The 16,848-nt window shown below is 36.8% G+C and overlaps 1 protein-coding gene across 4 annotated transcripts; it reads right to left on the bottom strand.

The window, feature by feature from the left end:
- Window positions 1-68: 68 nt before the first annotated feature.
- LOC100690653 (muscleblind-like protein 2a) lies at window positions 69-16,540 on the bottom strand. 4 transcript variants are annotated; one of them, XM_025904128.1, is made up of 10 exons: window positions 16,069-16,537; window positions 13,204-13,909; window positions 9,994-10,158; window positions 9,685-9,906; window positions 9,320-9,574; window positions 7,838-7,891; window positions 7,349-7,508; window positions 6,029-6,064; window positions 5,222-5,316; window positions 69-3,092 (listed from the first exon to the last, which is right to left on the bottom strand). In XM_025904128.1, exons 2-10 carry the CDS (start codon window positions 13,375-13,377, stop codon window positions 3,078-3,080), a joined length of 1,176 nt encoding a protein of 391 aa, XP_025759913.1. In that variant the 5' UTR covers window positions 13,378-13,909; window positions 16,069-16,537; the 3' UTR covers window positions 69-3,077. The 4 variants fall into 4 exon arrangements, with proteins under 4 accessions (XP_025759913.1, XP_025759915.1, XP_025759912.1 ...); XM_025904130.1 differs by lacking the exon at window positions 7,838-7,891 and having other exon boundaries at window positions 16,069-16,539; XM_025904127.1 differs by lacking the exon at window positions 5,222-5,316 and having other exon boundaries at window positions 16,069-16,538.
- Between the last annotated feature and the right edge of the window lie 308 nt (window positions 16,541-16,848).

Genomic DNA, 16,848 nt, shown 5'->3' on the forward strand with positions numbered 1-16,848 from the left:
CACTGAGGATGACACGTGATTTCTACTGCTGATGCATTGCAAAATTAAACAGAGCTCACAGGATGGCATTTACACGACATTCATATATTTATTTATGTATATTTAATATCAGATTGTACACAATTTAGAATTTACAGGAACAAAAATATCCACAAGAAATGATTAATTATACAATTACTTTTGGGGAAAATGTTTGCATTCAGAACAGGATGGATCCAAATAGCTGTTGCGTGACATCTTAACCAGAGGCTTCAGTGTTTAAATATGACAGATTGCAATAAAATGCTAGCCAACCCCACAAGCCAATCAATATCAGCCATTTCAGGTGTGGTTACAATCTGTAATAATGACCTCATGTTAGAAATGTGTGTATCTTAATTTAAGAGAAAGGTTCAGTGAAGTTTATTCTATTTATTAGACGACAAAGAAATCATAATTAGTGAACAAATACAGACTCAGTAATACACCAAAGGTAAGGCAAAGTTCACAGAAAGCCTGTCTTCTCAGTTGTCTGACTGTAGAAAAAGTGCTTAAGAGAAGTGTTTCCATCAGTCAGTCAGACCAAACATTCTTACTGTTCACATCTTTTTGACTGGGCGATCAAGATCTCAAACAACCTCTGTGTGCAGGTGGATCCATGACATTCAAACGTTTTGCCATAACGTAACACAAACATTCAAAAACATGCCTTTATTTTGAAAGTAAAATAAATAAGTGGGGAAATATTGTATGTCTAATAGCAGTCTAAACTTTTAAAGCAATTATATTTTGAAAGCCAAATACATTTTTAAGTTTGGTGCTCAACATGCAGAGGGAAGCCTTAACAAACACGAAACTAACATTTCAAAAGTTCTCTTTTATGCACTGTTTTACCCACAGTGTTTCACCATATAATAATAAAGTTAAATATCCAAGTTTGTAATCTAATTACTGTGAGGAGATACAGCTAATCTACCACCTACAAAAATACAGTTTTCATCACTGCAACTTGGGATTGCCCTCAGCAACAAATCAGACAATAAATGACAAACTACTGTTACACCATTATGAAAATTACTTCTTTTCTTTTTTGGAAAACATGTCCTGTACGATGCACTTTTGTACATAAAAATCAAACCTATGGCCTTGGTCATACAAAGGCTTGTTGTCCCTTACAGGTGACAAGACAGCAAAAAGGATGAATTGCTTTAAGTTTCTCCTTTGTCCAACATCAATCCCTGGACACAAGACTGCTTTTAACAGGCTAACAGATCAAGGTCCTTTGAGAAACCCTCAGCAGACCTAAAGTAATTTTAATAAATTGCATTCATCACAAAATAAAAGAATACATGTTAAAACTATTTTTAACTAACGTTACACTAGTAAAATATGCAATTATGCTCGTAAATTCTATTGACATGTAAAACATCACAAGGAAAATATATAATGAAAAAGTGAAGAAATGCAAAACATTCAAGAAAAGGTTTCTATTTGTACACCTTGTTTGCAAAATAGATAACTAAAATTCTAATAAAAGAAAGAAACAATATTTCTCTTAATCAGACACAATGCCCACCCTGTCTGCTGCTAGATAGTAGACAGTAATGAGTAACTGCATCATGCCGCATCAATCTCTCATGACTACATGTCACCAAATGTTTGCCTCCTTAAATTCTACTTTACTACAAAAAGTATTTGACCCTTTTTGCTACTTTCTTGTCGTAAAAATGAAAGAAAATCAAATTAAATTGAAAATTAAATTGAATAACATACACATTAAAGCATCAGTGAAAACAAACTGTAAGCCTAACTAACAGGTCCACACACACAATACCACTGCATTTACATGGTATTGCAAAAACATGTAGATTTAATCCTAATGTATATGTCTTAAGTGGAATAGATTTACTGAGTGTTTTTCCACACAACCATTTTAAAATGTACTTAGTCATTGCATGAACAACTGTTTAGGCACTTGTAACCTTCGATTAATACAGTACTGACAAGTGACTGCAACATTAAGACTAACAGTTGAGACACTACTCAACACGCAACCCTCACAGGATCACAAGAGCTTTAGTTTGAATATGAGCAGCAGTAATTTCATACTCTTACTGAGCTGACTTTCATGGCTGTGGAGGCTATATCAACTTGAACAAGTGAAAAGTATTTACAGATCCATCAGTGAGTCAGCAATTGTCTTGAGCAATAATGCACATTTACTAAAGAGGTGTTAAATTAGAAAAACAAAATTGCTTTGAACGGATAAAACATTTCATTTCTCTCAGAAAAGACAGAAAACAATCTGTATATGTAATGCAAAGGCACACCAGGAGGTGGAGCACTGATCCATTACTCTGGGTGAAGTATAGAGGGACTCAGAGCATTTTAAAGGGACATCCATAAACCTGCTGTTAGATTACATTTTTTTTTATATACACAATGTTTTGTTAAGTTTAAAGTTAAATTAAGTGCTTTTCTCTTTGATTAAAAGTTAAATCTGGCACTAGATGAGCAATCATTAACATCAAAAACAAAACTTTCTCAGTTTAAATAACACATTCAATAAAGAATATGATGATGATAAAACTGCAATATAATCTACAATATAGGACGCCTTTACACCTGACATTAACAGGTACTGTCTACAGACTGAGAAATGATTAAAATATTTACATTATTTAAAACATCTCTGTTGTTTACCGTCTCATTTAGTATTATGCCACTACTGCCAGTTTATTTCTCTGTAGCATCTGTTGTATTTAAGTTTGATTGGTGGCTAAATGCACCCATAACCCTATCAGAATTAGTTTAGGAAACAAATAAATAATGCACATTGATTGTTGAAGGTGCATGTTAGCAGGTGCAAAGGCGTGTACAATAACAATCTCTCTGACACCTATCACAGTATAATGTAGAGGTTCATTATAACTGCATGTAATGTATCATCACAGATCAAATTAATGTCAGATAAAGTCGGAGATGTTATCCGCATGCAGCTTCTTGTATTTTGTGTGTATTGTTAACAGAATATTTACAGAACGGCTGCCCGGGACCCTTAACAGCAGCAACACGGCACTGGCTTCTGTTTCTGGCGGTTACTTGAGGATGATCTGTTTCGGAGGCAAAGACAAGTCACTGAGTAGTTTCACACAACAGGTATACTGTACAATCGCCTTTGTTACAAGACAAAGATTATTAAGGAACTCACTCTTAAGTGATATGAAAATACAAAGTTTAAGTGAAATGAACTTTATCCTCTTAATATACAAAAAAAAAGATCACCACAAAATACTTTCCACAATCATGAAAAATGTCCACGACTTCAGCCTAACTTCAAAAGAAACATTATTTATTTATTTACACATTTTTAAAAATCAGTTTGGTCTAAAAAAAAACTTGCATAAAAACTGTTTCCTGCAATTTGATTTCTTAAGGACAAATGGGGCTTGACCTTGGAGCTAATTTAAGGTTAAAAGTTTTATTGATTTGCAAAAGTGATTTGGAACTGAAATTATAAGTTTTGATATTAAAAAAATGTGTTTAAACAATCAAATGAATTATTTTATACATTGAATAAATTGTTTTATGCATTTTTTAAGATAAGATAAGATAACCTTTATTAGTCCCACACGTGGGAAATTTGTTTTCTTACAGCAGAAAGTGGACAGTGCAAAGTTACATAGAAAAATTAGAAGAAAAAACCCCCACTGGAATAAGATAAGAATAAGATACTGAAACAGTTTTTAAAAAAGTTTCAATTATTCATCAGCTTCAAACCCTTTTTTTCAGCGTCAGACTTTTGACCGTGATTTTGTGTTGTGGCCGTGTATCAAAGGGGAGCTGCACGCGTAGACTAGTGATTGAAAGCTCCTGTGTCACATTGGTTACAAGTTTAAAATGAGCATTTTGGCTGAAGATGGTCATTGCTCCTTCACGGGATGCTGCCGGCACTAGCCACAGTTTCAGATTGTGCTATAATGGACTACATTGATGGGTCAATATTTGAAACATATTGATATACATACAGGTGGGGAAAAAAAAATTACCCCTACAACAAGGAATACTGTTATCTGATTGGGTGGTAGGTTGCAAAAAAGCTATGAACTCTGTAGAGAAATCTAAAAGTCACCTGTTCATTTCTGTACATTATATTGAAATTAGAATCCCCCCACCTTATTTAAACCTTAATACATCTTTAACCTAATGTATATACGGAGTTCATAGCACCTGCAATATCAACATGTTACAAAAATTCACTAATCAATATAGTCAATCATAGGATAATCCAGGAAACCATGTTGGCTGTTGGCTGGTGCCGGCAGCATCCTGTAAAGGAGCAATGGCCATCTTCCATCAAAATGCTCATTTTAAACTTGTAACAAATGTGACACAGAAGCTGTCAATCATTAGTCTACACCCCACCTCTCCCCCTTGATACATGCCCACAACACAAAATCAGGGTTAAAAATCGGAAACTGAAAAAATTAGATTTGAAATAAAAAAATACATGGAAACTCTAACAAAATAAATTTAAAAAAATGCATGAAAACAAATTTATTCAAAATAAAATAATTCTTTTGTTTTTTTTAACAGTTTTTTTTTTTTAAATATCAAAACTTAGAATTTCAGTTTCAAAAGACTTTTTCAAATGAATAAAACGTCTCCACACTTTCATGCCAGTGGTCATGACAAAGTTTAAATACTAATTTATTCGTATGTGCATATGACTTCATTCATTAAACATTAAAAAAGGACAACAGTAATCAAAGTAAAGAATACCAAATATTTTAGATTTATTCTGCCAATCGTAATATTAAATGTTTCTAAGTAGCCAACTGAGAAAATGTGAATAATATTTTTTATTATACGAATAATAAAAATCTTATGTTAAAACGTGGCACACAGAAAGTCAGCATTAACCAATATCATGAACTGTATGGTTAAGTCCTGTATACCGTAGCTTGTGTTGGAAAAGACACTGACATCAACCAAAGCATAAAACATGCAATAGAGAATATAAGCGACACCACAGTTTGCAGATGGAAGAGCTAGAAATATGTTTTGTCTCTAAAGGAAAGGATGAGATGCAGCCTAGCTGGTCTACGAGGTACACGAAAGCTTAATGCTGCAATGCAAGCCGGGCATCTCTACGCTGATGAAGCAACTCCCCTGATTGAAAGATGAAGCACTTATTTAGAGCTCAAGGATTTATGACAGAAAGCTTTAAAAAGGAGCAAACCTGATTGGTTGGTGCTGTTGCTGCGTAGGGGACACTTGTGGCGGGAGTAGTTGCTGCAGAGACAGTAGCAGGCGTAGCACTGTACATCATGGGGACTTTTTCAGGAAGGGAACCATGAAAGCAATGAAAAGGGAGGTGGAGCATTATGGTAACCATAGCAATGTATCTCTCTCTCTTGCCAAGCAAATACAAAATGACATTAGCAGCAAGCCATCATTGGGTTAGACCAGCAGATGGCATGTGATCACACAGCAAAGCGAGACAGCAGGGGAAAAACATAAAAGGAGGGCTGATAAGAGATAAAATTAGGAAATCTGTCCATAATCTGGCATCCCACAAGACATGGCATGTAAACTATGCCACCAGAGGTGATCAATGTGTTTGTTGTTGTTGTTGTTTTTTTTAAATACAACATTTACAGAGTTTTGCTATTAATGCAAAACATTAAAGAGCATAAACTATGAGGTAAATCTATGGGATGCTGATCAAATTTCCTAATCACAATCCAGAATAAACCAAAAGTGCTTACATTTCTTTACTGTGCTTTGATTATTTAAAATAATTTTACAAGCATATACAGGGCTCTGATCAGAAAGGCAAAAAATGAAACATAAAGCTAAAAATGTTTACTAAGAAACTAAAATAATGTCCTGTTATTTCCAGTTGTGGCTCTCATGCAGTTTCCTGATTCAAAGTGTTGATTTCTCATCTGTTAATAGTAAGTATACTCTACCTTATCCAGACAAAGTAATGTATTCTTTACTACAAAAGGACATGGTTAAAGAAGAACACGGAGGAGCCACCTACCAATGCCGTTAGCTGGAGTCATGCACAACACAGAACCTGTGTGATTTACAGGTGAAAAAAGAAAAGGTCTTTAACAAAATCGACATACATTAATATGGTCAATACTGGTGTAAGCCCACATAAACAGATCTTTACTTTATTAAACAGGCCCATTGTGTTAATGCAGCATTGTTTTGTTCTGATGGATACAAGCTGAGTAACACACTCCATCTACAAAACAGGCGCATTAACGTAGAATACATTTAAGAGAAATTTCTGCAAGCAAACAGACCTTTTCAAACCAGACATTTACACTGGTCGCATTAGGTGAGGTGTAGGTGTATGAAGAGAAATTTGCCTCAAAAGGGTTACAAATGTGTACAGTATGACACATGAGAGCCCCCCCAAAAGAAAACACAGGAAGCTCAGATATCCCAATTTTACACCAGGACATGAACACAGCTTATAAATATGGATCTGTGCGAAGCTGACAGTGTGAAATATGTCTCAAAAGCCCACATGTGCATGCGATGTGATCTGTGCATATCAGGAGATTAGTTCACATGGTTTTGTAAGTGAGCGAGAGGGATGTTACGTGTAGTTTGAGACATTTGTATACACAGAAAATTATCCGATTCGTGAAGCTGAACTTAACAAACTGTGCGTAAATGATCAGTATTTAGTCAGGTTTAAATATTCGCATTTGTAAAATAGCTTTACGTGTGGTCAAATTGCTTTGTATAGGTGCGTGGATAGGAGCACACATTTGTGAGTCCTCAAAAGTTACACACAAATCACCACACAGATTTGTCAATCTTAGTTTACACTTGTGTATCATACTGTACACATTTGTAATTCTTTGAGGCAAATTTCTCCCCATATAGGTGTGTCTATGACCATGACTTGCCAACTGACATATAGCACACTTGTTGCCTTGAAGAACCCGCCCTGGTTGTTAAGAGGTCATCAATTTGTGTTGTAACCACTGCTTCAATCTTTAATAGTTCACTGGTTCTACTGGAGTAACTGTTTTTCATAACAATCTTACTTTTCTTAATATGAGTTTAACAAAGTTTAATTATAAGCTATGGTAAAGCCAAGAATCTTGCAGTGACATGTCAAAAACTTGTTAGTGTAAGGATTAAGAGTCACACCCTTTTTTGAAAGCTTTGATATAATAGACCTGTTCACAAGGAGTGCTGCTGATCCCTGCAAATGTCTTTAGTTAAGTAAGAGCAATACATGTGTGATATTTGTGAACAATATCTAATCCCAATAAGCACTGAGACAGACATGAAAATCTAGTTTAGCCATGAATTCATAGCAAGTTTGGAGGCTCACCTGTGGGATAAAATGCTGCAGTGGGCTGCTGCAGAGTCTGTGAGCTGGCCAGAGCCTGCTGGTAGTGCAACAAACTGGGGCTGAGGAGAGAGCTGGCCCAGCTGCACTTCTCAAGAACTGGTCTCTTTGGTAGGGGTTGCAGAACACTATGGGGAAAGGCCTGGAAAGTGACAAGAGGCAATAAGACACTTCCCATATTTCTCTTACGTACACCTTTAAAAGGATATGTTAGTATTTATCTTTAAAAAAAAGATACACATGACTAAAATATAAAGATGACACAATGAAAAAAAACTACCACAGATATGACTGGAGTAATGCATTTACCAAAACTTATTTGACAACTTGAGCACTTAAAAATACCCATGCTGACAGATCATGTACACAAGGGCAATATCAGACTTGAAGAAGCCGTAAACCCCAATGACAAAAATGAAAAGTTCTCACAGTACAATTAATAGCTACATGCAAAGCAAAAGGTGAAAGTACCAGGTCTACAGTCGCCTCGAGGGGTCGCTTCATTGCTTTGGCAGTCGACTGAGTCTTTTAATAGCAGGCAGCGAGCACATGATGGCAGTGGGCCAATGGGATTCAAGCGTATTAACATACAGGTAACAGCAAGCAGAGGTGCATCATGGAGGACAGCATTGTGGATAGGTGAGAAGGGGAAAACAAAACAAAAATAACCTGAATGTAGTATACCACATAAAACACAATATTCATGCACAGTAAGGACACATTAAACTAAAGATTCCTTAATTAGTAGGTCAACATGTACAGTTAATGAATCATTTTGGCAACAAAGAATTATAATAACAAGGGTGTAATAGCCTTAAACTATACGTCAAGTTTGAGAACAATGCTTAAAATGAAAGAAAAAAAAGTTTGTTAATTTTAATAAAAATATTAACACAACCTACTATGAACACAATAGGATTTTGGAACACATACGCTGGTTTTATGACTTCAAGTGCAGGATACTGATATAATGCACAGCAAGCACTGAACAGTTTCATAATTAAATGAAAGATGGCTTGGTTTTATGAAGGTAGCAAAGGCAGTACCACAAATCAAAAGCTAAAACAACCATGCACCTGATGTCATAAAGCACAGAATGTGGAGCTCCATTTACTGCATTCATACTAAAGCTTTTGGCTGAATTACAGACGTCTCCTTAACTTGTACAGTACATAAAAACAACTAACAACTTAAACTACAACTAACAACTTAAACTACAACCTAAATAAAAATGTATGGAAAAGAATTAACCATACAAGATGATGTATGCTAGACATGATTTTTAAGTAGAATGGAGGCCAAAGAAGCATAATTTAGTGAGCCAATGTGGCTTTAATATTGCACTAAAGAAAAGTTAATAGAAATTGTGAGAAGCCTGATTGTGCATTACATTTAAAGGTTATTTAATGCTACTTAATGACGCAATTTAAAAACAAGCCAAGAAAAATTGTAGCTGTAAGACTTAATGAAGAGGATCATTTTAAAATTGCTCAGACTATGTAACAGATCTGTCTGTTTTATGCACTGCTTTATGCAGCTCAGTCCATCAGGGACATTTCTCAGTTAGCTTAAACATCTGATGCATCTGATGCATGCCCCAAAGTAGGCAGTGTATAACCCTCAATGGGCCTTATATATAAGGCCATAAATCTGTGACAGAGAGGAAGGTGTCAGACTGAGCTGTCTTAAGTTTTACATAGGAAATCAATATTGTGTCCTTTAAGTTTTATCCCTTATAAAAAAGGTTTTATTAAAAAATACTGATGCTTTTCTTTGATATTAAACTATTTCAGGAGTTGCTGCTTAAAGTTTTGAGAGGAGATTCTATTCAACTGCACTGAACATACCATTATAAATGCTTACAAATATGCAGCGCTCCACATTCAGCAATTTCATAGACAGAACAATGATGAACACTTTATCAGTCATCAGAAGGATAACACTCTGACTTACCACAGCTGCAGCTGCGGCCTGTGCTGCCACTGCCGTCTGATTGACTTGTTGTTGACTGGATTTGATTTTGGCCTGCAAGTGTGCAGGCGGGTGAAAATACTTGCACTTCTCCCTGGAACAGCGACTCTTGATGTAGTCCATGCAAACAGTGACAGTGTTATCCATGGTGTCAATCATTGGGCTGTCACTGGGATGAGCAAAGCGGCAATCTGTCTCCCCTCTTGCACAGCTTCCTCGCTGAAACTCACGACACACCTGAGAGGAGCAAGAGGAGTTCAGCTTTTAAACGTGTAGCTCGATTATGTGAAACCGCACAAGCGCTAATGTATTTTTATGTGAAGTCACACCTTGGTGTGCATGAATACCTCTAGTTTGTCTGAACGCTGAAGCTTCTGTGAGGGAGAAGAAGAGGAAGAAGAGGAGGAAGAGGAGGAGCACTGGACTGAGACAGGTGAGCTCCCTGGAACAAGAACCGGAGTGCTGGAGAGGATGTCTGAAGGAATGAGGCTCATTCCATGGCTTAATGGTGTCATGTATGAACCATAACCGAGACCAGCGTTTGTGCCAAGTCCCTGCGTAAATGTTGGCTATGAGGAAAGAGCATACATATTACATGTGAGACCAACAGCATCACATCACACTGACTTAAAATTCCTCCTGAACCAGGACTTTACCACAGGCTGCAGGCTGGGTCCAGGGATCATGAGCTGCATCTGCTGGGCAAGCACAGCTGCTGCAGTCTTCTGCTGGATGAGGTTGTTGCGCCCATTTATCTCTAACTGGGTTTTTAAGTGTGAAGGTGGATGAAGGTACTTGCAGTTTTCTCTTGAGCATCTGCCCTGCATTCAGAGAAAATATAAAGTGAAATAGAAGCATTCTCATTCATATTATAAAGAAATTTTTACAATATAATAGAATAAAAATGTTGCTGAATCAAAAGACTGAGAAAAAATTAAATGTTTTGTTTTCATCAAAATCCTGTAAGATTGTCTCAAAGAAACGTAATCGTCAACATGTTTTTTCTCCACAGCTCTCCCACTCAGGCTCCACTGTCAGCGGTGCTGTGTTGCATGATGTGACAGCTAGTCGTGGCTAGAATAAAGCATTTTACATTGCAATGACGGATGTCAAAATTTTCTTGAGTCAGGCACAAGACTTTACTTGTAGTGCAGACAGTTAGTGTTGAAAAATGCAAAAGAATAAACTGTTGCAGATTATGTGTTGCATTACATCCTTTATTTAGACTCTCACAGATCAGATCAGAGCTGGTACTCAGAAGTGTTAATCAGCGGGTTAAATGATTTTTCCCATGAAAATTTCACAGACTACACAATTCTCAATCCTACCCGACCCACCTAGATCATTCACTGCATAGTCACTGAACATCAGCTTTGAATGCAACACTTGTGCAGCATATATTGTGCATTAAAACATGCATTGGCTAATTACACAGGGTTTTTTTTAAACTCATTTAGCCTTAATGGTAGTATATTTCAGCAGTTTATTTTTAAGCCTAAATATAAAACCTGAAAAACCCTTTATTTATTTATTTTACCCTCAATATGAGCCAATCAAAGCCATCCCTGAGATCCCAGAGATGAGCGTTCTCTCTCCTATATATTTAAGTTCTCAGACTCATGTCTGCTCATTTAAATTTCTTCTGACATTAATATATATATATATATATATGTTCTGAATACTGGTTATTAATTTGTCTTATCTATAAAGAAAAAAGGTAGCATTCACAAAATGAACCAAACAAGGGGATACAACAACCAAGGAACTTGGACTTGACTTTATATCTTCAGCATCTAGCCCTAGAAAATTTTCAGAAGTAATGCCTGCTTGTACTGAACTTTAGCCCTGATATATTACAAAAAACGTATCGCCTACAATAAAACTGTAGAAACAGCAAGCAAAAGGAATCAGCTAGATCTGGACATCAACAGTACTGTCGGGTGCTTTATTAGAAGCCACGAGGATCTACTTACAATACCAAAGAGTGTGCACATTCTTCAGTATGATGACATTAATTGTGTTAGGATTCACTGGTGAATGGGAAAGTTAACAGTAATTGTTTTGACATGTCCTACACTACAACCCTGAATTGAACAAAAATCGTATGGCAACAACGTCAGCAGGAAAGCCAACAGAAAAATAAGAGGAAAACATGTCTCTGAACGGCTAGCTCTCACTAAGCAAACAAGGGCTCAATACTACAAAACATCATTGTAAACTTTGACATAGTTAGACAGAGTTCCTAAAAATTGGAAAAGCACAGCTTGACATTCATTCTCGAAATTCCAGTAGAAACTCTATACTCCCCTTAAGGTACCCTGTTGAAAAAAACATTTTAGTCTGGCTCTGAGCAAACTGCACATTTTATTTAGAGCAATGAATGAACATTTGTTAGAAAATCTTCAGCTAATTTGACAAATAAAAATCCTAAATAAGGCATTTTAGGGTATCCTTTATCTCATGTAACAGTAAATTAAGTAGTTTTGAAAATATTTGCTTGTTGGTCAAATAAAACAAGCATTTTATTTGTGGACAGGACAATCAGTTTAGATCATTTTTATATGTGAATATAATTTATTTCTACTCTTTCTTGAGTTTCTTGAAAGGATCTATTCAAATCCAGGTTATTATAATTATGATAATTAAATTTCCATATTAATCAATATGAAGGAAATGCAGATAGTTGCAGTTGTATCTTTTCTTTTCAGAGCAGAGATCTGTTCTCACCTTAATATTTTATGAGCAAAATGTAATACAATCTTTTACAAAGGAAATTATAGATTTCTGCCCTACTACTTTGCAGTAAAATAAATATTATGGAAACCTCTAATCACTTTGATAAGTTGAAAAGTGCTTGGTGCCACTTATCTTCAACATAAAGCCAATGTCTGAACTAATAAACCCGCCTTTCAGATATGCAGCCCATTAATCTGTTGTTCCATTATTCTGTTGGCATCTGAATGTGTCAATTAGATTTCTGAATGAAGACCCCGGTCGCTTTTTTAGCCAGCAGGCTGGACCTACCATACCAAGGAGGGATGATTAGTTTATGAAAAAGGATGACGGACTGCAGAGTGGTGCAGCTCACTGACAGTCATAATAATCAAGATGAACAATAAATGTTTTTATATGAAGGAATGAAGTAGATTCATTCTATTAATGCATTCAGGCCCATGTCCACGGGAGTTACAGGCGAGCTATGTATAAACTTGTAGCAAGGCGGTAAGGAGATGAGTCAACATGAGGACAGTCCTGGAGGCAAAGCTGGATTTTGGTGTGATGGTGAATGTGTGAGAGTGGATTAAGGATGCCCCCACCTCATTCAGGGCAACTGAGCAAGCAGGAGAATAAACTGACTGTAATCCATCTGGCTGCCAGATTTTTTTTCTTCTTCTATCACCTAAATCATCTGGATAAGTGATTAGATTTTACCGTACAGTCTTTGGGAAACAGTGGTATTACCTATGATTTCACAAATAGTAGAGCAATATGGGAAATGAGGCTGGATGCTTGGGGCGGTTAATGCACTGAGGGGCTCTGAGAATTCAATATTCAACTTAAACCTGACTATACAACAGTGACGCTAACAGTTGTTTTCTCTATTATCACCACTTAACATGGGAAATGAGCATGTTTGAATTTTTTCTACCCCAAAAAATAATTATTTTTCTTTCACTTTTATGAACTAATAACTGACACGTACTTCCAGCACTACATTATTAAACATATGAGTAACTTACACAATTACGCTGTTAGCAAACAACAACAAAATCCAGTTTTCCATTTAGTCTTATTTTACTTTCATACTTCTTTATACAGGGGCATTATTTTCTGACACTTAATAGAAGATCATTAATATGTCTTACCTTCAATGAGTCAAAGCAGGCAATAACTCTTCCATTTTCAATTTGGCAGCTCTTTGACGGATGAGCAAATTTGCATTCCTCATCAGTGCGTGAACAGTTTCCTCGCTGAAACTGTCGACAAACTTCCAGAGTTAGCCATTTTGTGTCTCTCGCTGAAGAAATATTTAACGCCATGTCCAAAAGTTTTAACTTTAAAGCAACTTTTAAAAGTCACTCTTATTGTTGAAAGACTAATTCACCAGAAGCTGTAGCTTAATCGTAGCTTTTAGCTCTGAATACAGTCCTCTCCTCTGTTAAAACAACCAGATGACTCCCCCATCCGAAGGAGCAGAACAATCAGATGACTAGCCAATCAAAGAAAAATTATCCTCGAAACAAGAACAACTGTGTTTTTTACAGCAAGAGACTGCAGTGTATACTCCACAGCCGAGAACGCCCACAGAGATTGAACAATGATCTCAACACAGGATTGTTACTCTGTCGTATGTGCGCTGGTCAGTAGCCTCCGTCTTGTTATCCTCTATTTTATGGCTCATTCTCATTCTTTTAGGTGCTGAAAGTGTACAAACCAGCGACAAGGGCTTGAGCTGAGGTATCCTGTGTTGGTGCATGAGACGGCAACTTAAAAAAGAAGCGAGGGGCAGCAATGTACATGAACCAACTTCAGGTCGGAGATATCTTCTCAAAGGCACTTTCTGTTTGTGATCTGAAAGAAAAAAAAAGTTAATTGTGATTATGGTATCATTAGTCTGTTCAGTGGGCATATTAAGATACGTTAAGATGTTAAGTAAAATATGAGAACAAACTCCCCACAGAAAGGCAGGTTCAAACCCAGGACCTTCTAGCAGTGAGGTAACCACTGCACCGACATGCCACCATGACGATAGCGCAGAGCAGACAATTCATATTGTTAGAATTCCTCTGTAAGTAATAAAAGTTCAGCTCATACGAAGCTGTCAGCCCTTTATCAAGAAAAGAGACTTTGCACACACCTGCAAACCACTCACCAAGTCACATCTGTTCCTCTCTTTATTTAAAGCCATTAGTCTGCCTTCTCTATAAACTGAATTACAATGAAGTGGCAGATGCCATCCATTTAAACTCATACAACTACACAAAATAGGTTTGAATCAGCAAAGCACAGGTCATACATTTTGCAATCAGGCATAAAAAATCTGTTTATCTTTCACCATGGAGCTCCTTCTCATCATTTTGTGGGAAATCCAAGGGGAATACAGATGTTTTATGCCTACACACTTCACTCTTCTCCAAGTTATGCTGCCCAAATAAAAGCATTAGCATTTTATAAAGACACCAGATCACACAATCAGAGTTTTGCTGCAACAGCACACACGGTTATGACACATTTGCACCAAGGTTTGTTCATCAGGATCCATTAATTACACTTTACAAGAGTCATACAGTTATTGCAGCCACTTCATTTTTTTCTACTTCTCTATATACTGCTAAGCTGGTTGGGAGTCAAACACAAACTGCGTAGTCAGACCTGCAACTACACAGGAAGTTGCTGAGCAGACAGAAAAGGTGGACAACTCATGAGCTGATTAAATCTGCATGATTTGATTTTTTTTATCCTACTGAGATCAACTAAAGCTATCAGTAAATACTGTACTCCAAAAGCTGTTTTGCTCTGCTGCTCTTCCTTTTCTTTTGCAGCAACCCTTGGTCTAACAGTACGCTGCAGCAAATTCCTTTAGGCGCAAGTCAGGAAACAGAGCAGGAAAACCGACCTCTCTCACTTCATTCGGCACTAAAATGCTTGTTCTTGTTTCCTGGAATCTAGGGTGGAGACACAACTTTCAAGCTGCTGACTTCTAAATATACTGACAAGAAAAAACAACTCTTACCCCTCTTTCTGTCCCATGGATTCAGTGACTAAAGATTTTCTCTTCACAGCAAGAAAAACAGACTCTCTGCCAGGCTCTGACTAAAACATTTCCAGCCACCCCCTTCCTGTCTGGGAGCTGGCCTCTGGGAAGACCCTCCCAGTTAGAAATTGTCCAATAGGGAACAAGAATCTGATCTGCCATGTGAAACTTCCTGTTGACCATTTATTTATGATTACAATCTGATTACTTAGAGAACGTGGAGTTCAACACTTGATCCATGCCTCCAGAGTTTGCTGCTGCAGGGATGAACAATGATACATGTGAAATAAATTATTTTTTAAGCTTGCACAAAGCTTCTGCATAAACCTGACCACAGAGCATGCAGCACATCTGTGTATATCCTAAACACCCTTTACAGTTAATTATCATAAATACAGGCCTGTGTTATTAGCTGCATACCCTGAATTAGGTGCAGGTCAGTATGTTGGTATTAAAAACCCATAACCCAATGATAATAGTAATAAGCCTTTTTTATTTTGTGTGTGTTATTTTTCAGCTCTAGTTCTAACATTTAAATTATTTCATCATCCTTCTCAGTTCAGGGGTGTAGCCACTTACTGCTGACATTATGATGAATGGCGGTGTCTTAATGGCACTTCCGAGTATCCCAGGTAGGAATCATTTTGTCTACTTTTTAAAAAATGTATAGTCACATTTTCAGACTAAACGAGGAAATGCACATAAGAAGCACCGCTGTAGGTGTGCTACAACAACAAATACAATCATATCGTGTGACTGTAATTTGATTTAAAGCTGTAAGAAAATACTTTAAGGCTTACTAGTACAATGGCAGTCAACTAACTGCCACTATTGTATCACGCAGTTTTATTACCACAGTTTGAGACTGCTAGGATGCTTAAGTCTCAGCTTTAAAACCCAATTACAAATACATTCACATTAACATGCATTAGCTTGCATTAGCCACACTGGTAGCAGAAAGACAGGACCTGCTTACCTCATCATCACGAACGAGCTGCTTCCCAGAGGATACGACAATCACGCACCAGCTAGGACACGGCAACCGAACTAACGAAAACAATATGTCAAGTGTTCCCGAAATTTCCTTTCAATAGCCTCTTTATTTCTCGCCCTGTTCTGAGAATTATCGCTCGTTATTTCCTCCACGTCTCCGACCTAATTTCTTTAGTTTGTAGCGCTGCACAGATTTAAGCAACAAGCTTTTGACAGCTTACTGTACGACCGTCAGTTCAGTGTGATAAAGGGGTGTCCCTGGGTGCGATAAAAAGACTGAAAACGTCCAATGATTAAACGTATGACGTTTCAACCCGAGCGTAAGGCGCAATTTATTGTATGGAGACATTTTATACATTAAGTTGATTATTAAAATGATGATTTAGTGGCAAAAAGTAGGCATTCTTTAACTTCTATTTTCTGACACCCACCCTACGTCCGCAAAGTGGTACGATCCACACGAGTGCCAGTAGGCTAAAAGGGCAAGGGTTTGCTTGTTACCAAGGGAACAGCAATAAAACCATGTGAGTTTTGTGGATTATGTTCATGAGAGCACTTGTTCCCACACAAATATAAACAAATAAACGAATAATATTCATATATATTTTAAAAAAGGCATTGGAAAGTGAGAATTTAGCAACAAACAAAAACTTTACAAATACATATGTGACATCTGTGTCCATTTATTTTAAAGAAAATTAGTTATAAAGGTATAATTTGTACAAGGTATTAAAAACCTGTATATGTATATTAACCATATGAA

The sequence above is a fragment of the Oreochromis niloticus genome, linkage group LG16 (genome assembly GCF_001858045.2).
Source record: "Oreochromis niloticus isolate F11D_XX linkage group LG16, O_niloticus_UMD_NMBU, whole genome shotgun sequence".
In the NCBI taxonomy this organism is placed as follows: Eukaryota; Metazoa; Chordata; class Actinopteri; order Cichliformes; family Cichlidae; genus Oreochromis; species Oreochromis niloticus.

What these genes read in the sequence shown, in the direction of transcription:
- LOC100690653 (XM_025904127.1), bottom strand. Translation starts at nt 13,377, where the DNA reads ATGGCGTTAAATATTTCTTCAGCGAGAGACACAAAATGGCTAACTCTG. An exon ending in AGGCCGCAGCTGCAGCTGTG is followed by an intron (nt 7,892 to 9,319) that starts GTAAGTCAGAGT and finishes TGCTATTAAAAG; the next exon opens with ACTCAGTCGACTGCCAAAGC. An exon ending in GACTCCAGCTAACGGCATTG is followed by an intron (nt 3,093 to 6,028) that starts GTAGGTGGCTCC and finishes CCTCCGAAACAG; the next exon opens with ATCATCCTCAAGTAACCGCC.